This window comes from Eptesicus fuscus, chromosome 14 (genome assembly GCF_027574615.1).
Source record: "Eptesicus fuscus isolate TK198812 chromosome 14, DD_ASM_mEF_20220401, whole genome shotgun sequence".
Classification (NCBI taxonomy): domain Eukaryota; kingdom Metazoa; phylum Chordata; class Mammalia; order Chiroptera; family Vespertilionidae; genus Eptesicus; species Eptesicus fuscus.
In genome coordinates, this window is record NC_072486.1 from 27,723,762 (window position 1) to 27,745,851 (window position 22,090).

Genomic DNA, 22,090 nt, shown 5'->3' on the forward strand with positions numbered 1-22,090 from the left:
TTCACATATAGTTACTGCGATGTGAGAGGTAATATTATAAGAACAGTTTCTGTAATAGTAAGTATGGGTCAAAATAGCATCTATAATAGGTAATGATAAGCTAATTTATTTAAATTAGTCAACAACCTTGGATCTTGTAGCATCAAGTCAGGCATTCCCAACCCTCTTTTCTCTTGCTTCCTCAACCATAGCAGTTGGAAACCTAAAACATTCACTATTCCAGACTCCTCAGGAATAGTCATGGGCCCAGTTCTAGCCAATAAGATGTAACTAAAGTCAGTAGATGGAGTTTCTAGAAAAGTTTTTATTAAGGGAAACAGTTGGCTGGCAAGTATTTTGTCCACAATAAACTAATTTTAAAAGATGAAACTAAATTAAACAAGTAGCTTGAACGAAATTACAAAGAGGAGTGCATTAAAAAAAATAGCAGCAGTAAAATCTCTTCAAGAATGAAAATGACAGGCTAAAAATACTCGTAGAAAATATTAATTTGCTACTAGTAATCTTATATTCTTCTTCTTTGTTTTAATGGATGACTTGTATGCACATCTTCCAGCTTGTCCTCTGGAGGCTTTGGCACAGTTGAAATCACCTAGTTTAAAAAAAGAGAACCAGAAAAACTTAATTTTTATAGTCAAAGAATAAATAAAGAAGACATAATATGTCCAGTAGTTCAATCCTTGCTATCACGTTTGAAGCAGAGCTAACCCAAGTTCAAGGTACAGCCTACAATCTAGGCACAGAGCAAAGTTTTCTGTCCAAACACTGATGGGAGTAAAAAATTTTTTTAATTTAAAAAGTTTTTAAAAATATATATTATTGATTTTTTACAGAGAGGAAGGGAGAGGGATAGAAAGTTAGAAACATTGATCAGCTGCCTCCTGCACACTCCTCACTGGGGATGTGCCCGCAACCAAGGTACATGCCCTTGACTGGAATCGAACCTGGGACCCTTGAGTCCGCAGGCCGACGCTCTATCCACTGAGCCAAACTGGTTAGGGCTAATTTAAATTCTTTATTGTTTAAAGTATTACATGAGTCTTCTTTTTCCCTTTGACCTCTCCCCAGCTGCTCCCACCCCCCTCTCCCCAGCACATTCCCTCACCCCCCTACTGTCTGTGTCCATTGGTTATGCTCATATGCATGCATACAAGTCCTTTGGTTGATCTCTTACCCCCTCATCCCCACCTTCATTTTTAAAGCCATTTAACAAGAAAAAAATTTTGAGGGAGAGAAGTAAACATGCTCTACTTAACATTCCTTTGTAGATCTGAAGTCCCTTGTTATTTTATGGGTACAGATAGATATCCTGCTTGCATACAACTTGAAACACTGATAATGTCTGATATATTTAGTGACATGGAGGTTTGGGGGGTGGTGGTGGTGGTGAAAAATTTAAAGAAATAATCAGAAAATGTTATAATCCTCAATTTCTTAGGGAAAATGAAATCAATGCATCATGGAAAAAAGAGTAGACAATAAGTTAAAGCAGAATAAGACAGTCTTCACTTAAACTGTGAAATTATTTGAAACCATAGTAAATTATACTTAGTACTAGAGGCCCGATGCACAAATTCATGCACGGGTGGGGTCCAGGTGGCCAGGGTAGATCGGCAGGGCTGGCCAGGGGGAGGGGCCGAGGGTGGTTGGCTGGTTGGCCCCGCCCCCTGGTCAAACTCCTGGTCGAATTCCCAGTAGAACTCCTGGTCCAGGGGACAATTTGCATAATAGCCTTTTTTACTGTATAGGATTTCTCCTTATTGTTCTACTGTTTCTATTCCTAGGATTTGGGCCTAACATATTTTTTCTTGAAAAAACAGTCAGCTCTGGCTGAGATGGCTCTGTGTCTGTATCCATGCCTTAGTTCAGCTGTATGTGAAGAAAGGAAGGGTTGCCAGCACAAACTAAAAAACTTAAAAGAGGCTTAAGCATAAAAACTGTGTCCATAGATTTTTATTACTATAAAACAACCCCTTATCCTTAATCAGATAATAATTTTCAGGTAAAAAATGTACATAAGGTAAGCTACCTTGCCCCTCCTTAATCACATTATAAAACATAGTATTCTGTTTCTTTTGTTAAAGATGTTTTTTATTGATTTTTAGAGACAGGAAAGGAAAGGGAGGGGGAGAGAGAAAAACACTGAGTTTCGGTCAGCTACCTCCTGCATGCCCCCTGCTGGAGATCAAGCCCCCAACCCAGGCATGTACCCTGACCGGGAATCGAACCAACAACCTTTCAGTACACAGGATGACACCCAACCAACTGAGCCACACCAGCAGGGCTAGTATTCTGTTTCTTGTTTAAGGCAAGGATTAATGGTATCAAAGCAAATGGTATTTGTTAGTAAAATTCAGTAAACACATCAAAAACTAAAAATGAAAAATAGTAAATGACAATACTAAAGTTCTCATAAATAACTCTCCATTTAGGGTTAGTCCTATAACCAAATCGTCTCTTAGAAGTCTTCTTTAAATGGTCTTACCTCTTTAAGTTTATTCCGAATTAAATTCGCTGTTGTATTCAAGGAGTCATCATGCATATCCACTTTGGGTATGTCTGGTAACTGAGGCCCAATCAGCACCTCATTACTGCTAGTGCTTGTTTCAAGAAAAGGTCCGAGTTTACGATCATCTTCTCTTCTTCTCTTCCGCTCCTGCAGTTGTGTTGTCCTAGGCATAAATCTGTCAACTGCCTCTGAAGGAGTAAGAGCCTTCTGTGCACCAGGGCAGGCCACTGAATTTTTTAAAGTTTTCATGTGCATTTTCTGCAAAGAGTCATTGTGGTTACAATGCCCCACTGTTTCATCACAGTTTCTCCCATGCTGAGAGGAGCTTGATGCTCTGTTCTCATACTCTCCTGACGAACACATACATGTTGAGGAGAAATAACATAAAGGCAATTCACAAGAATAAGGAAGACAAGGATCTGAGTTCCCAGCAGAAGTGTTCAGCGCAGCTTCACAAAATCCAGATTTCTTTGAATGGAAGTTCTGTCTAAAATCTTTTGTGTCTTTATACTCTGTAACCAGTTTCTTCTTTGTCATGAAATAATCTTTACATTACAATTTAAAAGGTGGGAGAAAGGGAAACAGAAATAGTTCATTTGTTTTCATCATTCAGAAAAGTGTAATTCTAAAAACAAACATTGCTTTAAAATGTTAACAAACGTTACCCTTACAATTTGGGCAGGCAATACCTTCATGTGGTTTAAAAGCTAAAAAGGATAAAGGTATAGTAGTGTCACACTACACTCTTTCTTTGCTCCCCGTATGCCTGGTTTCCACCCCCCATAAATAATCATTATTTTTACTTTCTTACTCATCTGTCCAGTATGTCTTCCTTCCACCTACCCCTCTTTCTCTCCTGCAATACCCATTTCTTTGCACCTTTGTGTTTTCCAGTTAACTGTAGATCTTGGGAGAGTTTTTCCATGTTATTACATACAGTATGAGTGTATATGCTGCTTAGTTTTTATAGGAAGCAATAAGCTGGGCCCATATTTAATAATTTCCTTTGCCCCTCACACGTACAAGTTTGTATGGAGCTAGTTATTTACATATCCCACAGGTTAAAGTTCAGTCTCTACAACTTACCAGGGACTCTCAACAGCTCTCTTGCCAAATTTTTAGGTAAATTTTTAAAGAATCTCCCCACTTATTTCTCTCTTCACCAATGTCACATGCCCATTCCCCAATCAGCCACAAACTCATCATATTCAATAGCTTTATGGACATTGACTTTGACTTTTACCCAAAGGGTGGAAATTTGGTAATCTAAGCCTCTAGTAGCATTCAGATTTCAGACCACAATGCTATCTTAATCTAATTCTGACTGCTCTAGTCCTTCAACCCACATACCAGATCCCATGACTCCGTTCCAGGCATCTGGAATTTGTGTCTAGGGAAACTCAGTTGGGCATATGAGGCACCTGGCCAGCTGTTGGTCAAAAGTAAAACTTTCCCACTTTTAGCAGTTTTAGATTAGCCAAAGGGGACTGGTCTATAAATTCTAATTGTTTCTCACTTCAAGTAAAAGCTTTAATTCCTTAGCATGGGACACAAGGCCCTTTATGATTCATTTTCTGGCCACTTTTCTAATGTTACCTCTAACCGAAGCCCGTGTGTGGTTATCCTGTACTACTCACAGCTCCTTAAGATGCACGATGCTCCTTTATTCCACTGGGCCTTTAAACATGCTATCTGGCCCACCTTTCCATTCTTCCTCTCCCCTTCTGAATCATGTCCACTTATCCATCAAAACTCAGCCCCCTCTCACATCCTGTAGGAAGTCTCCCACAAACCAACATCTCTCTCTTCCCAGCCCAGATTACGTTGAGTGCTACAAAAAAATCGTGGTACAGTTGTTGAATATTGTGATCATTTACTTGCCCCTCTTCCCACTAGACTGAGAGCTCCATGAAGCAATACTTAGCAGAATTCCTGACACATAGGTTTTAGTAACAGGCTTCCCATACCTTTATTTTTAGTAGCTCTTGCTATATAAGCCTTCCTCTCTTGTAATTTTTTTCTAGTTTCTTCAACTGTCTCAAATTCCGGAGCATAGCACACATGAAGCAATCCACCAAAGAAACTCTGTTCATCCATTTTCCTCTTGGCTATCCTAAACAGAAGAACATGATAGCATGGTTTATTAATCTAGATTTACTTAGGATGAAAACTTGACCAGTATACAATGCATAGATCTAAAGAGCAAAGTCCAGCTTTTGCTATGTGTGTGTACATCATATGGGTTGGAAATTAAGTAATTTGCTTATGGATGGAATTGGCCTTCTTGATCTAGTGCATACTCTAAGAGCCTTTCCTCCCCTCTCCCAACAGTGTTAATGGGGTTTGAGCTAAGTCATCCACACATATCTAGGCTCCCTTTAACCAACTTAGAATCCAGCTGGTTAGCCTAAGGTACACAATCCATTGCCATAGAGATTTTCTCTGTGTTGAGTTAAATGGCCCTTGAGAGTTAGCTCATACCTAATTTAGCCTTCTCAGCACAATGTGTTCTTATATAAAAAATTAATTAAAATATTGTAACTGTAAAACCTTCAATAATTGAGGAAATACTGAATATATAACAACTAATCAATGAGAGGATGGTATCATTCAACAAATACTTACTAGTACTAAACATCTATAACTGGTCCGGCATTATAATAAATACTGAGGTACTTCTGTGCTCAGGGATAAGAAGAAGAGATTTTTGAGATTTTTACCACATGCCAGGCAGTGTCCTGAGTGCTTCACTTGAATTAACCCTTCACAACAACCCTATGATGAATGTATGGCCTGGGGAGATTTCGAACTTGGTCATGTTTACCATGGAGAGTGGAGCTGGGATTCAAATCCAGATGTCGAACTCCAAGGCCAATTGTACTAGGTAGGTGCTGTGGGAAATGCAAAGACTCTAGAAAATAGCTTCCCAAACGATGAGGAGCTGGCAAGTTGGTTAGGAAAGTGAGACTGCATTTAAGAGCGACCTGAGAATAACACCTGACCCCATAAAGTAAGTGCTTTATGGCAGACAAGTGCTATTTGTGGCACAGAAAAGAAAATATGAATTGTAATAACCAGGGAAGGATGGGTCTTGGAACAAATTAGGAGGAGGGAGGGTTTACATAAAAACAGGTAAGGCATTTTACATTTCAGCATTTTTGGAACAGTTTATGTTATATAGAAAGCTGGAAGAGATGGCATTAATTCACATAGGTGCACAACAGTAAAAACCTCAATAACTAATGTTTACTGCATTCTGAACAGGAGGCGTTATGCTAAGCCCTTTACATGGATTACCTCATTTCAGCCTCACGCAATTTCAATAAGCAGGTCCTTTTATCATATGGATTTTATAGAATAAGCAAAACAGGCTTACTAGGGTTTAATAACTTGTCCAAGATCATGACGTTAGTAAGCAAGGGAATTGGAAAACTTACTCTAAACCCAATTTTTAATCTTACCGCCCCACATGACAAAGTGTTACACACGAGAATGATGTGATAGAAAGTGTTTTAGTAAGGCAAACATTTAAAAAGACTGGAGGAAGACAAGAACGACAAAGGGCCATGTTACTGGGTAATTCAGGTATGAATGTGGGAAAACTGGGGCCTCAACAATAGCCATGGCAGTGAGGGCAGTAGGACAGTGCTTAACTTGCACATTACCTTGCACTTTGTAAATTCATATATTTAATAAGATAAACTTCTGTAAATTCTTCTGCTGGGTATTCATCTAGAGCATTATACTGTTCAATTGCACCATACAGAGCAAATCGTTCAACTAATTCCTTCATCGCTCCCACTGCAGGAACTCCTTGTATTAATAAGTACCGAGATTCCAAATTAATTGTATATACCTAAAAGAAATGCAAACAAGTTCAGTGTATTTCGTAAATAAGCCTAAGACAAGTCTGCTTTTAAAAATAGCCAAAAGCTTTAAAAACAAGAAATATTTTTCAACCAGTTTTCAGAAAACAAAAAAAATGTGCCTTTCTCTCTGATAAATAGCTCACTCCACGTGAATTCACCTAACTAAAGCATAAAATAGACCACCTTCAATGGATAGATTTTCCAGAAATGGGCTGGGTACAGTTACTGGAAAGAGTTCAATAGTCACTGAGCGCTTACTATGTGCCAAGGAGAGCCGTAAACACGAAAGATACAATGATTAAAGCGAAGCCCCGTTTTCGCAGAGCTGACGGCCTCGCCGTGGACCAAAGGGGCCGTGAGAACCTTGGGTAGCTGACGAGGATTCCTCAGACCCCTCTGCCACGAGAGATGGGTCCGCCCGCAGCCGCTCAAGCCTTTCCTTAGGCTGGGCGTGTGGGGCTAGAACTCACAAGTATTGAGGGTAACAAATGAAATGAGAATCACTTTACCCTCACGGCACGAGGCCGTCGCCCCTCCCGGTACTTGGCCCGCGTGTCGCAAGGAGCCCTTTGGACGTGGTGGTCGAACAAGCCGCCGAGCTCCCCGCCGACCGACGCCATCTTGGCGGCTCTGGCTCTCCCAGAAACGACAACATCCGCCGGCTGCACTCCCGTTTATCCAATAAGAGAGAGGGAATGGGTCCAGGCGTGCCGGGATTGGCTGGAGAATCGACAGCGTCGGCCGTCGTTTCCTACAAAAGAGGATTTGTGAACGGGGTGCCGCCCCCCAGCGGCGCGGCGGAGAGGCCAGGAAGGAGGCAGAAGGCTGGCTTGCCCTCCCCTACGCGCGTTGAAAAGCGCCACGGGAAGGGGGCGGGGCCGCGAACAGGGGGCGGGGCCGCGAGACCGGGGGGGGGTGAGGGGGCGGGGCCGCTGGGAGGGGCGGGGCCGATCGATGTTATCCAGCTCCTACGCCCGGGCCTGCGGGCTCGGCCGAGAGTCGGCGAGGGTGGGCGGCTGGGGTGTCGGGGGTGGCCGACGATGTGGGGCAGCGAACGCCCGGTGGGTGCGGGTGGGGCGGCCGTGACTGTGGCCTTCACCAACGCTCGCGACTGCTTCCTCCATTTGCCGCGGCGCCTCGTGTCCCAGCTGCACCTGCTGCAGGTAACGCGCCGGCCTCGGACCGGCCTCGGACCTGGAGGCTGGACTCCGGGTCGGTAGTCGGGGGTCGGGCGGGCCGAGCTTTCCAGGGACGCGGTGGCCTCGGGCCTCTCTCGGCGGCGGGCACGGGGCTGCTCTCCCGGCGCCGCTGAGCGGCGAGGAGGCCAGACCGGAGGGCCCGTCGAGGGCAGGGCCGGGGCGGGGGGTGGGGGGCCGTCTCGGCAGCCCCGCCGCGTCGGGGCAGCCCGGGTTTCAGTTCACTGGCCTTATTCCAGCGCCTTCCGGCCGGTGCACCTGGGCTTCTAACTACTTTATACTCTGTTTTTGCGTTCAGGTGTTACTCCAGGTTGGAAAGCTCTGGAGAAGTCGTTTCTTTTGTTGTTTGTTTTTTAAAAATCTTTTCCCGCCAGAGACGTCCAGGTGCCTGCGCGGCCGTGGTGCGGGCCCCCGGGGGGAGGGAGGCGGTGTGTTTGCCGAGTCCGGAGGTTAACCGGGCCGAGCCCCGCTCCCACCGGCGGGCTGGGCGGGCAGGGTGCGGGTTCGGCCCGGAACCCCCCGGAGGCGTGCGGGGACGGGCCGGGGGCCGTGCACCTGGGACGTGTGTAGGTAACATGGTTTGAACCAGGCTGTCAGTTGCCCTTCTAGAGGTTGCGGTTGTGATTCGTGGCCCTAACCGCTGGCAGAGATACAGCGCCCCCACTTTCATAACCAAAAACGGGCACCTGCGCTGCGAGTTTGAGTGTGTTTACGGGGCAAAAGGCTGGTGTAGAGGCGTCCCTTGCTGGTTCCCGGCCACTGCAGTGAAACGAGTACGGCAGTGAAGCCGGTGCTGGTCTTTTGCTGGTGGAGGGTTTTGCTTCTAATTTGTAAAAACTGCCAGCATCTGTGAAGCGCAATTAAGCGAAGCCCAGTAGAAGGAGATACACCTGTATTTGACATCCTTGAAAACCCTGGGTGTGTGGCAAGCCACCACTGGCTAATCCACGCAGGAAATAGGTAAGATTTTGCAATAATTTCAAAATAATTTCCACCTGAGCTGCTTCTCGGTACCTGTTTTTCTAGAACAGCAATTTTCAACCCATGTACCGCCAAGAATTTTTAAAACATGCAATCCCTGACCATTAAGGCAGGGGCACTGACCTCTTTTTCCTTAAGGTTGTCAAATTAAAAGATGACAACAGCCAACACAACAATAGCCATCTGGTGTGAATCAATCAAAATTCTATCTTATTTTTTGTCACATCGGCAAAAATTATATTTTTTGGTGTGCTGCAGAATTTTAGTAATTAGTTTAAGTGTACGATGAGATGAAAAAGATTGAAAATCTCAGTTCTAGATTATTTCCTCCCCCCGCCCCCCCCCCATCTTTCAAAGCATACCAAATCCAGCAGATCCTTCCGTTATTTCTTTTACCATAAGGCAGGCAACCTTTTGGCCTGACAAGCTTCATTCATGGCTGGAGACTGGTCACTATAACCACATCCTGGGTAGACTCTGCCCTGTGCTCTGTCAGCTTGGACGACTTTCAGCGTGCTTTCAGCCCCCACCTGAGTTTAAAATAATAGACTCCCCACCTAAGGAGATTATAGGAATGCTTTCTTATAGTAACTAATAGTTTGATCCCAGTGTGAATGCTATGTCATATTCATCATTATTTAAGGATTTAGTGGTTTTGCCGAAAACGGTTTGGCTCAGTGGGTAGAGCTTCGGCCTTCGGACTGAAGGGTCCTGGGTTCGATTCCTGTCAAGGGCATGTACCTTGGCTGCGGGCACATCCTCAGTAGGAGGTGTGCGGGAGGCAGCTGATCGATGTTTCTCTCTCATCGATGTTTCTAACTCTCTATCCTTCTCCCTTCCTCTCTGTGAAAAATCAATAAAATATATTTAAAAAAAAAAGAATTTAGTGGTTTTGATCTTTGTTTTAAATTTTGAGCCCTCAGTAAGTATTCATAAGAAACCATGAATATCTTTTTGAAAATTAAATCTCTTCAACCTTAGCACGAATTGTTTCTGTCTAGCCTATATCAGCAGAACAGGCCAACTTTTCTCCCCAATTTTAAAGTAACACATAATTTATAGAAAATTTGGAAAGCACAGAAAATTATAAACAAGAAAATAAAAGTTACCCATAATCCCCAAACCTAGAGATAACTAATTTTAACAGTTTGAATCACATCTCCTAGTTTTTTTTCTAATCTTTAATTATTTTTAACACGAAGTCCTGCACTATACATAGTTTTCTCTTGTTATTTTCGTATAGTGTTATTGAGTGTTTTACTTTGTTAAAAGGTAATCATCATTTTCCATGGTTAATTTGTATTCTATCATAAATTTGCCATAATTTATTTAATTATTCACTGTAATTGAACATTTATATTGTATTTAATTTTTAGAGATTAAAGGTGATGCTATAATTAATTAAAAGTTTAAAATAGAACATCTTTGTTTATAAAACATTGTTTTTATTTGTTTATTTAAGATAGGTTCCCAGAATTATTGGGTTAGAGCAGCGATTTTCAACCTTTTTCATCTCCTGGCACACATAAACTAATTACTAAAATTCTGTGGCACACCAAAAAGTATATTATATTGCTGATCTGACAAAAAAAAAGGTATAAATTTGATTCATTCATACTGGATGGCTCTCATTGTGTTGGCTGTTGTCATTTTTTTATTTGACAATCTAAGGAAAAGAGGTCAGTGCCCCTGACTAAATAGTGAGGTATTGCATGTTTTAAACATTCTTGCGGCACACCGGTTGAAAATCACTGGGTTAGAGGGCGTAGGTAATTATTAAAGCAGAAAGTCCTGAGTTGGGAGTTAATAGTTTGAATTATTTTATTTGGGCTGAAGCATTGCGTACATAATACAGATAATGCTGTAATGGGAAGAGGTCCGAACAGTGGTTCTCTGCTCAGTGAAGACTTACCTGGAAGCTTTTAAAAATACAGATGTTCTGGTTCTTCCTCAGGCCTGTGGAATCAGAACTTGGGGGGGATAGGCTTCTGTATGTGTAAAATTTTTCTTCAGAAATGAGTTGAAACTCTGTTACAGAATCATAAACTGTTAATGGAGAAAGGGACCTTAGTTACCCCATAGGAACACCTCAGAAATAACTGCGGTTCAGTTTCAGGCAACCACAATAAAGCAGGTATGGCAATAAATCGAGTCAGTGTGTTTTGCTGGTTGGAGGGTCTTGCCTTCAGAGTTAAAAAATGCCACATCTAAAAGGGGTGGGGCATCTGTGAAGCTCAGTAAAGCGAAGTGCAGTTAAACAAGGTGTGCCTGTGGCCTTGTCTGTGCCTTCACAGACGGAAACCAGCATTCCTGGGCCAGTACCACTTCCCTGCAGGGAACGTGCCTTCTGGTCTGTAACTCACTCTGCATCACCCAGCAAGCCTTCTCAGTGTTTCTTCTATAGCCCAGCTCCTTCCCCTTCTGTACATTTTCCCTCATTCCATGTATAATCCTACCTCCTTCATACAGTTTTCAAATTCTCTGTCGCCTACATTTGTGTCCTTTTCAGAATTTCATAGCTGTGCTTATGTGACACATTTACTTGTTACACTCTTCTCTGCGTTTCAGGTATTCTCTTTTGTTTATCAAGTCCTGTTTTCAGGACTAGTTATGCAGTAATTGTTTTAACTCAGGATTTCTTAACCGTGGCACCATTGCCATTCGACGCTGGATAATTTTTTGTTGTGGGGTGCTGTCCTGGGTATGGGAAGATACTTAGCATGGCTGGCCTCTATCCATTCGGTGCCGGTGGTACTCCCCCTCCCAGTGCTGACAAACACAAATGTCTCCAGACATTGCCATATGTCTCCTGGGGGACAAAATCACCCCCAGTTGAGAACAACTGCTTTAACTCAGTTTGTCTGTGTTCTGGGCTCAATACTTGCTGTGATGGATGAAATAGGGGAGAGGATTCATATCCACACTGAATACAAACACATGAACCTAAATCACCTTCCAGAGGGGGCCAGGTACAGATTTGTCATTGCCTTTGTGTTAACCAGAAATAACTTGGCCGGTCCTAAGGCATTGCAACCAATGGTTTCACCTGGAGGTTTGGCCAAAAGCAGGCAGTCGATGGTATGTTGATCAGATTAAACTGGAAAAGGGGCTCCTTTCTCTCCAGCCGGTCCTTTTTTTTTCCTCTTCTGCCTAGGGGCTCTGTAGTCCAGTGAAAAACTTTTGACATAAAAATGAACTCAGAACAGTATTAGTCTGCAAAGTTTACCAAATCCAGCCGAACATATAGGATGACTTTATGGGGCTGGTTACTACATTTTGACCAAATGAATAATTGAAGTATTTTTCCTGTTTAATAAAGTTGAGTTCCCTCTTTTCCAGTGAGTTGATGGAATTCTCCTTTTCGATATTTCAGGGCATATTTTATTTTTTAAAAATATATTTTTATTGATTTCAGAGAGGAAGGGAGAGGGAGAGAGAGATAGAAACATCAATGATGAGAGAGAATCATTGATTGGCTGCCTCCTGCATGCCCCCCACTGGGGATGGAGCCCACAACCCTGGGCATATGCCCTTGACTGGAATTGAACCTGGGACCTTTCAGTCCGAAGGCTGAAGCTCTATCCACTGAGCCAAATTGGCTAGGGCTCAGGGCATATTTTATATTTCCTCATTTAGCACCTTTGGTTTTATTTATTTAAATCCTCACCTGAGGATATTTTTTCTATTGATTTTCAGAGTGGAAGTGGGAGACATACACATACAACAATTGGTTGCCTCCTGCACCCCACGCAGGGGTAGAACCTGAAACTGAGATACATGCCCTTGACTGGGAATCAAACCTGGGACCCTTTGGTCCGTGGGCCGATGCTCTAACCACTGAGTTAAACCAGCCAGGGCAGCATCTCTGGCTTTAAAAGTTACTTCTTATGAAATACAGGAACTGATCTGCGCTATATCCACTGACTGATGAAATCCCGTAGAAAGCATCTGGGATTGGTCAACTTCACTCTTGTAACCTCAGCTCCTACAGTTACAGCTGACATAGTAACTGAGGGCTTTTGACTCCAAATCTAGGGCTCTTTCCACTTGTCCACACCGTACTCAGTAGAAAGATTTTTGTCAGCCAGAACACTGAGACTGTCCTGTGAAGAATTGTGAGAAAAATTACATAACTCAGTGATACACAATGATTTTTTTAATACAAAGTTTGAATAACATGGTCAATTCAAAGTACATTAGATTGCCCCAGAATTGGCTCCAAAATCACCCCATTTGAGAACAGCTGTTTTAACTCACTCACTTTGTCCTTTGAAATTTGTTCTGTTTAAAGAAACACAATAAGCAGCCTCTTACCAGTTTTGAAATAGTAAAATATATATATATCAATGGATTTATTATTTAATAACTTAAATTTAGTGGATTTATTTTGATACAAGTAAATGAATTTAATAATACTAAAATTTCCTGATAAGTGTCAGTAGCTATGCATAAAATTCTTTTGTTTTATTAAAAAATGATCTATGTGTAAAAATGCTATGACAAAATGTTAAGGGGGGGGAAGGATACTAAATCATGCTATAATATACAACTATGTAAAAAATTAACTTGTTACCGAGGGGAAGGAGGGTCAGGAAGGATGAAGAGCCTAAAGGGGGTCAACTATGTGATGTCGAAAGGAGACTAGACTCTGGGTGATGAGCACACAATGGAGTATTACAGATGCGTGTTATAAAGTTGTACGCCTGACATTTATATAATGTTAACCCATGTGACCCCAATACATATGCTTAGAAAGGAGCATTAGCCAGAAATAGGTAGAATTCTTCACGTGGTTGTCTTTTTGTGAAGGAAATATCAATAATTACTGTTTCTCCTTCCACGTTTATATGTTTTTTAAGGTTTCTATGATGGGTTTGTAATTCTTTAATCATAGAAAACATTGTTTTAATCCTTAGTCACAAACTTACATATTTTATGTAAATACTCTTAATGAGAATAAATGTTATTTTGTTATTTTTTAACATATAAATGTTTCCATAGTTCTAGAACTTTAAAAATTTTATTTAAGAAGCTGCATAATATAAAATTTCTGGAAGTGTACATAAGAAGCTGTTAACAGTAATTACCTCTGGGAACAGGGATCTGCCCTTACATGTCATGCTTTTGTACTTTTACCATGTGCATTTATTCTTCTAATAAATAAATAGTTATATTTTTAATAATCATGATATGTTACTGACTCATACTTTACTAAAATAGTAAATGTGTAGCTTATTTAATAATTTCCATATTGATAGACAAGCCAATCCTAAGTTTTTATTACAGAAAATACTGCAGAGATATGTTCTGCTGTAGGTTTTTCTTCTTTGAATCATTAATTCAGAATATATATCTCAAGGCTATATAAGTTCATTGGCTACCTGTTGCCATTTTGAATTTATAATGCCATCATAAATGTAAGTGTATGTTTTCATCCATAGTATCACCAGTGTTGGGTGTCGAAAATGATTATAGTGTTTTGGATGCTATGATAGAGGTGGATAACAGAGAGCAATCAACTATTGTAGAACTCTTTTTGTTTGTAGTTTTGCCATTTATGTGAGTCCAGAAAAGCATGTAAAAACTTTCAAAACCCTTCTCCCCCATTTTTAATTTCTTGAATAAATAGAATCAAGCTATCGAAGTAACGTGGAGTCACCAGCCTGCATTCTTGAGCTGGGTGGAAGGCAGGCATTTTAGTGATCAAGGTGAAAATGTGGCTGAAATTAACAGACAAGTTGGTCAGAAACTTGGACTCTCAAATGGGGAACAGGTAAGCATAAAATGTTATGACAATGACTTTCTTTTAATATCACATAATACAGCGATGGAGATAAAATGTAAAGTTCAGATTTTTTTTTAAGGAGAGATGACACCTAACTTGTGTGCTACTATAATTAGTCCAGGATGTTCAACTTGACAGCATATCCCATTGTTAACTCATTATCTATAATGTACTCATTAAGTCTAGCTTGTAGTCTACTGTGCTCTCTAGTTGATATTGTCTTCTGTTTATTTTACTCACTTTCCAGGTTCCCTAATTTTGTTTTTGTGCAGTTATTTTTGCTTTATAAATTCTTTCATTTTACTTTCTATTATTGAACTTCATGTTATGTGCTTCTGACAAATTTTCTAACCTTCCAGGCTAATACTTGATTTTTAAAAGATCTATCCTACAAAAGAAGGTTATTTTTCCATTTTTATCTTGCCTGTGAATTAAATGTACTTAGATTATAAACTCCAAAGCTTAAGAACTCAGGTTGTATTTTATCATTTTATTATATTCATTAATTCTTTTAAAATATTTTAAACTACAGAAATAATACATTATTATTACAAGTACTTGACACTTAAAGTAAAAAAACCTTTTCCCTTTTCTCTAACCCCAGCCTCAGAACGAATGGGTACTGTATGTTGGGATCTTGTGTCAGAGATACCTTTCCACATATTACCAACAGTATGCATTGAACATTTCTGTATATATGGAATGAAATATTACACAAAATGTCATATTTTTTAACTTATTTTGAACACATGCATGTTTTTCATCATGAGAATAGACCACAGGTGAGAAATCCATAGGCCTAGCACTAGTCCTTTGCTTACCCTAGATTTTTGCTAAAATCTTGAAACTTTAGCACCAGAGTGATGTTAGAAATCACTAACTTCGGTGTCTCACTTTGCAAAACCAGGGAGATGGAATGTTTTGCCCAGGATGTCACAGAAGTTCAGTTCTGCTCTCCTTGAGTCTGTGCCACTCTCCTGTGGGGAATACCCGCTTCTCCTCCTGACCTGGATGTCTCATCAGCACTCTGAGCAGTCCTGCTTGTTTTTAACTCCTGTTTGCTTCAAAGTGAACTTTTACCTGATTTTTTTTGTAGATTCTCTATATTGTAGCAATGCCATTAGGCACTGTCTCCCAAAGAATCGTCTATAGGAATATGAAATGGACTGACTTGCCCAGGACTCTGTATTATTAGTGGGCAGGAGCTGCTTTGTGATTCCTCAGAATCACCCCTTTCAAATAGGGCATATGGGGGGTACTGAAGGGACATTCACTGAGGAATCATGTGAGGCATGTGGGGAAATTTTGCTCCAATCTGCAAAGGCAGATAAGGAGGGGATGGTTACCTGGAGCATTTAATACTTGGTGTCTTGGGATTTTAATCCACCAATCTCTCTAAATGCTTACAGAAGAGGAAAGAAAGAAAGAAGGTAGATTCCAGCTTCTTGTGACTCACTATCATTTGAACTGTATCTATAGTTTGGAATGAGGGGATATTTGTTTTACTTTACTTTTAGCTGTGAATGATAATACCTCTAAATCTAAATAATTGTCTGTGTTCTCTATTTCAGTGTGTTTTTTACTTCTCTAGAATAGAGGCAGCATGCCTTGAAGTTATAAAACAAATAGTTGCAAATGGTATTTATATACTGGATCAGGTCACGACTTGATGACGTTGTTTCTTCTTGCATTTTTTTGACTTACATTAATTTTTTTAAAGTGCTTTTTATTTTACTTTTTAAAAAATGTGTTGAGCTAGGATGTATTTTCCTTCTTGCTATAATTTATTATGAAATACTTTTTTCTAAAATGCTGAATTGGTCAAGTGAAGGACTACACACACACACACACACACACACACTTAATCACATACCTAAAGGGAGAACTTGTTTTTCAGGGATACAAAAATGTCTTTTAAAAGTAGTTTTATATTTTTAATCTTTTCCAGGTGTTTCTCAAGCCATGTTCCCATGTGGTGTCTTGTCAACAAGTTGAGGTGGAACCTCTCTCAGCAGACGATTGGGAGATACTGGTAAAGAAAATAAAATAAGAACTATTCTAGTTTAATATTAAACTACTTCAAAATATCTGTGTCTTTAGATTTCTCTGAGCTTCATCCTATATTCTGAGTTGGTTTGAGTTATAAGAATGACTTGAGATTTTCCTACTAGATACGGAGTAGACAAAATGTAAAGTGAGTTGATCTTTTTGTTGTTGGTTCTAGGAACTGCATGCTGCTTCCCTGGAACAGCATCTTCTAGATCAAATTCGAATAGTTTTTCCAAAAGCCATTTTTCCTGTTTGGGTTGATCAACAAACTTACATATTTATCCAAATTGGTAGGTGCCATTGTAATATTTGCCATCATACTGTATGACACAGCATTGAGTCCAAAGCAGAGGGGAACGTGCACTAATGAGCTTTATTTTCTATACAGTTGCACTCATACCAGCTGCTACTTATGGAAGGTTGGAGACTGACACCAGACTCCTCATTCAGCCAAAGACCCGCCAAGCCAAAGAGAATACATTTTCAAAAGCATATAATGCCCGTGAAACATTTCACAATTATGGAAGAGATCATAAAGGATTGACAAAAGAACTCCAAACCAAGCAACTTCAGTCAAATACTACAAGAGTCACTGGGTGTAATGAAACAGATCCAGAGTATACAATGGACTCACCATCAGTCCCAAGCTTATGGTCTATGATAGGAAGCATCTTTTCTTTTGGGTCTGAGAAGAAACAAGAGACCTACTGGGGTGTAACTGAAATCAATGCGTTCAAAAATATGCAGTCACATGTTGTTCCTCTAGGAAATATTTTCAGAGTGTGCAAATCTCAGCCTCCCAGTATATGCAACGCATCAGCAACATCTGTGTTTCACAAACACTCTGCCATTCATGTATTTCCATGGGACCAAGAATATTTTGATACAGAGCCCAGCTTTACTGTGACCTATGGAAACCTAGTTCAGCTGCTTTCCCCAAAGCAACAGCAAAGTAAAACAAAGCAAAATGTCCTGTCACCTGAAAAAGAGACGCTGGTGTCAGAACCATTAGATCAAAAGCAAGTTAGCCCAGACCATAGTCAAGAAGCGGGTAAGACCTGTGTGCTAAAGGTAGTCTGGAATGGACTTGAGGAATTGAAGAATGCCATAAAATACACCAAAAATGTAGAAGCTCTTCATCTTGGGAAAGTCTGGGTTAGTATAAATTTTATAATTAGGGAGGAAATAATTGTATGTTGTTGGAACTTCTCCAAATTATGAATCAGAATAATGTTTTATATGTAAATTGAAAACCAGTATAATAAGTATCTAAAATCCCTGCAGGGACACATTTCTGATTGTAGGGTGAAGTCCTTGTTTGGGTAATGATTGTGTATTTCCTGCCGAAGTAAACTTTGACAGTAAAATCTTAGGTACAGGCCCAGAGAGGTCAAAATTACTTGCCAGGGATTAAACAGCTAGTAAGTAGAACTAGGAGTCAAACCCAGGCAGGGTGACTCTAGAGTTCATGCCTAGTTTGGGGTGCCCTATAAGGCCTCACATCTGTGATTCTTGCAGAATGTTTGTTTCCAAGTTCTTAAAAGCAAAGAAAGGGTTTGTTATGTATTGAGGGGAATGCCCAGTGTAAGGAGAGGCCCATGGCTGCCTCTGACGGCACCTGGATTGCAATGTACCCAGAAGCTGCTTACTTTGTTGGTATGGACTCTTTCACTTGTGTGTGACCAGGAGAGAAAGTAAGAGCAGCTCGTGTTCCACCCTCTCTTCCTGGCCTCAAATATGAATGCTACACTTATGTGAAATGAGTCACCAGCCCCATTTATTTGAACTAATTTTGAACCATTATTGTAAAGTGAAACTTTATGGTGGAAAAGGGAAGAAATTATTAAGATAGTGAAGAAAAATAGGAAGGGGTGGAGGTTTCCTCTGTAGATTTCTTTTACTCTCACAGTGGAACCTGTGATCTCTTTATGCAGGCAACTTACAAAATTTTAATCTCTGATCAACATCATTCTCTAAAACCCTGGACAATTGCCTCATTATTTTCTGTTAGCTCTAAACTCAGTTTAGGTGAACCCACTGCATTGTCCAAGGCTGAACTTGCTATGACTTATCACCTTTATGAATGGTTCTGCCATGAGGTGTGAATACCCTCTTATTTCCTTGAAATTGTGTGGTGAGGATGGGGTGAAGGAGTGATGATAGTAAAGTCTTGGGGACCACATAAGAGAGCAGTGAGGAGTCTGCACTTCCCACCCTACTTTAAAGGTTGGGAGCCATGGCTAATAAGGATGCCAGTAGTTGCCATCAGGTTCTCAAACAGGCTTGACTTGGTAGGTCGACATTGAGCACATTCTGAAGAGGATGTTGAAAGAAAGAAATGTAGGAGGAAATTGAAATGTTTGAGATGTAACGATACTTGAATATCTGTTTATACTATGAATCATGATAACTTATATAATTTCACCTGAATTCATAAAAGTTTGTATGAATATCTATGCTGTGGAATATTTTTTAATCAAGCATTGGACATAATTATGTTTTGGCTTATTTTAAAATTTCAGATTCCAGATGACCTGAGAAAGAGACTAAATATAGAAATGCATGCAGTAGTCAGGATAACTCCAGTGGAAATGATCCCTAAAATCCCAAGATCTCTAAAATTACAACCTAGAGAAAACTTAGTAAGTTAAAATTTATATGTTATATCAATTGTTTTATATGTATTGTAAAATTTCTGATTGCTTTAGCTAAAGAATAATAATGCAGTACTCCTTTTTGTTAGAAGGGCAAATAAATCCCCCCCCCCTTATCATAGTAAAATAGGTGTAACATAAAAATGCTGTTTTAACCACTTTTAGGTGTACAATTCAGTGGCATTAATTCCATTCATAATGTTGGGCAGCCATCATCACTATCTATTTTCAAAACTTTTCCATCACCCCAACAGAAACTCTGTGCTCATTAAGCAGTAACTCCCTACCGTCACATCCTCCAGATCCTAGTACCTCTAATCTATAGTCTCTGTGAATTTGCTTATTTTAGACTAGTGACCCGGTGCACAAAATTCGTGCACATTAAAAGGGAATTAACTAGAGGAAATATTTTAATATTGCTATTTGCCCTTTCTCTATAATAGAAGTGTCAGAGATGAAAGAAAACTAGTAAAATGTATATGAAAATACTCCTCCTGTCAGAGTCTGGGGCGCGCCACAGGAACCAGCGTCAAGTCCCCGCCCCTCCACGTGTGCCTCGAAATCGTGTGAGACCCAGACCTGGCCAGCCCCACCCCCCATTGGGCTAGATCCAGACCCGGCTGGCCCCACCCTAGTCAAGCCCCGCCAGGCGGGGGGCTCGGCCTCAGATCCCCTGGTCTGGCACGGGGGGGGTGGGGTCAGGAGGGTTTGCAGCCTGAGGTCCCCCATCAAGCCCTACTGGGCGGGGGGCATGGCCTGAGGTCCCCTGTTAAACCCTACCGGGCGAGGGGCATGGCCTGAGGTCCCCCATCAAGCTCTGCTGGGCAGGGGATGTGGCCTGAGGTCCCCCAGCCTGGTGCCAGGGCGGGGGGCACAGCCTGAGGTCCCCTGTCAAACCCTGCTGGGCAGGGTGTGTGGCCTGAGGTCCCCAATCAAGCTGCGCCGGGAAGGGGACGTGGCCTGAGGTCCCCCAGGCTGGCACCGGGGTGGGGGGCACAGCCTGAGGTTCCCCAGCCTGGCGCTGGGGCGGGGGGCACGACCTGAGGTCCCCTGTCAAGCCCCACCAGGCAGGGGGCGCAGCCTCAGGTCCCCTGCCCCGGCCCAGCGCCAGGCAGCCTCAGGTCCCTGCTGATTGCTCGTTAAGGCTCATTACAGGAACTCAGCCTCCGCTGTGGGTGCAGCCATCTAGTTATGGTGTGATGTCAATTTGCATATTCCCTCTTTATTAGATAGGATATATCATATACCAGGTGTACCGGTTAATAATACAGAGTTTGAAATCAAAGAAACACGATAATTTCAAGAGAAACATCAAAAGTGCTTTATTCAAAGTAATGTCCATTGCTAGCTACACATTTCCCCCATCTTTCAGGTAATTTGTGAATACTGTCCCAATAGAAATTTTCTTGTTTTGAGGCAAACCATTCAGAGACCCAGTTTTCCACTTCTTTGTACATTTTGAAGTGCTGCTCAGAAAGTACGTGTGCCATTGATCGGAACAAGTGGTAATGTGAAGGAGCAAGGTCTGGTGAATAAGGTGGGAGGGTTAATACTTCCCAGGCAAGATATTTTAACGTGTCTTTAACGTGTTGAAGTGTGTGATGGTGGGTTATCATGAAGCAAAATTACTTTGCTGTGTCTTCTGGCCCATTCTGGTCATTTTACAATCAAAGCGTGGTTCAAATTGATTATTTGTTGTCGGTAGCGATCAGTATTAATGGTTTCACCTGGTTTTAGAAGCTCATAATCTACCACACCTTCCTGATCCCACCAAACACAGAGCATTGTTTTTTTTCCGAAGCGATTTGGTCTTGCAGTCGATGTTGATAGTTGACCTGGATCAACCCATGATTTTGTGCATTTGGGATTCTCAAAATAAATCCACTTTTCATCGCCAGTCACAAGTCGATGCAAAAAAGACTTTCTTTCGTGCCACTGAAGCAACATTTTACTGATGACTTTTCAGTTTTCCATTTGTTTTTCGTTCAGTTGATGTGGCACCCATTTTCCTTCCTTTAAAATCTTTCCTGTTGCTTGCAAATGATCGGAAATTGTTTGCTGAGCTACATTTAATCTTTCTGCAAGTTGTTTTTGAGTTTGGCATGCATCTTCATCCAATAATGCTTGTAATTGTTGGTCTTCAAACTTTTTCGGTTGACCTGGACGTTCTTTGTCTTACACATCGAAATCATCACTTTTAAAGCGTTTAAGCCAGCGTTCACAAGTATCTTGAGATGTTCACCATAAGCTTCCCGAAGTATACGAAAAGGCTTCAGCAGCACTTTTCTTCAAAATAAAGTAATGAATTAAAATTTCCCGCAAATGTTCTTTTTTGACACGAAATTTGACATTTTTAATCATAAAAATATCTATGATGTTAATACCTTCAGAAAATTTGACATACGAAGTTTTGAAGTTGTTGTCAATACAACAAAATAGCATACATATCAATTCGCATAAAATATCACATATGTATAACTCCATCTATTGAAAAAAATTCGCATTATTTACCGGTACTCCTGGTAAATGGAATCACACAATATTTGTCCTTTGTGTCAGGCTTATTTTACTTACATGTTTTCAAGGTTCATCCATGTTGTAGCATGTATCAGAACTTCATCCCTTTTTATGACTGAAATATATATATATATATGTGTATATACATTATATGTGTGTATGTATATATATACCACATTTGGTTTATCCATTGATCTGTTGGTGGATACTTAGGTTGTTTCCACCTTTTTGGCTATTGTGAATAATGCTATGAATGTTGATGTACAAGTATCTGTTTGAGTCCCTGCTTTCAATTATTTTGGTATATACCGTATCTAGGAATTAAATTGCTAGATCATGTGTAATTCTGTAACTTTCTGAGAAACCAAGAGGACTTTAATAAACAGCATACTTATCATATATGTTGTGCCAATACAAATATGATCAGTTTTGGCTTTTTAAAAGTTGATATTTTTGCCACATTTATATAATTTAAAACATTTTCTCCCATGTTGTTTTAGTATTAATCTTTCAGCCTCAAAGAGTGCTAG

General features: G+C 40.8%; 2 protein-coding genes across 6 annotated transcripts in view; one reads left to right on the forward strand and one right to left on the reverse strand.

Moving 5' to 3' along the window:
* Positions 1 to 284: 284 nt before the first annotated feature.
* Positions 285 to 7,015, reverse strand: RBM48 (RNA binding motif protein 48). Of its 5 annotated transcripts, XM_008149126.3 has the most exons (5): positions 6,888 to 7,015; positions 6,175 to 6,365; positions 4,477 to 4,622; positions 2,486 to 3,054; positions 285 to 592 (listed from the first exon to the last, which is right to left on the reverse strand). In XM_008149126.3, exons 1-5 carry the CDS (start codon positions 6,996 to 6,998, stop codon positions 506 to 508), a joined length of 1,104 nt encoding a protein of 367 aa, XP_008147348.2. In that variant the 5' UTR covers positions 6,999 to 7,015; the 3' UTR covers positions 285 to 505. The 5 variants fall into 5 exon arrangements, with proteins under 5 accessions (XP_008147348.2, XP_028012910.2, XP_054582088.1 ...); XM_028157109.2 differs by lacking the exon at positions 6,175 to 6,365 and having other exon boundaries at positions 6,888 to 6,951; XM_054726113.1 differs by lacking the exons at positions 6,175 to 6,365; positions 6,888 to 7,015 and adding an exon at positions 5,334 to 5,402.
* Positions 7,016 to 7,412: 397 nt separating this feature from the next.
* PEX1 (peroxisomal biogenesis factor 1) overlaps positions 7,413 to 22,090 on the forward strand; it is a 52,439-nt gene continuing 37,761 nt past the window's right edge. The window contains exons 1-6 of the mRNA XM_008149134.3: positions 7,413 to 7,541; positions 14,185 to 14,328; positions 16,289 to 16,372; positions 16,565 to 16,679; positions 16,778 to 17,544; positions 18,912 to 19,031. Coding sequence (XP_008147356.2) covers positions 7,419 to 7,541; positions 14,185 to 14,328; positions 16,289 to 16,372; positions 16,565 to 16,679; positions 16,778 to 17,544; positions 18,912 to 19,031 — 1,353 coding nt within the window. The 5' untranslated portion in view covers positions 7,413 to 7,418. The remainder of the gene's footprint in view (positions 7,542 to 14,184; positions 14,329 to 16,288; positions 16,373 to 16,564; positions 16,680 to 16,777; positions 17,545 to 18,911; positions 19,032 to 22,090) is intronic.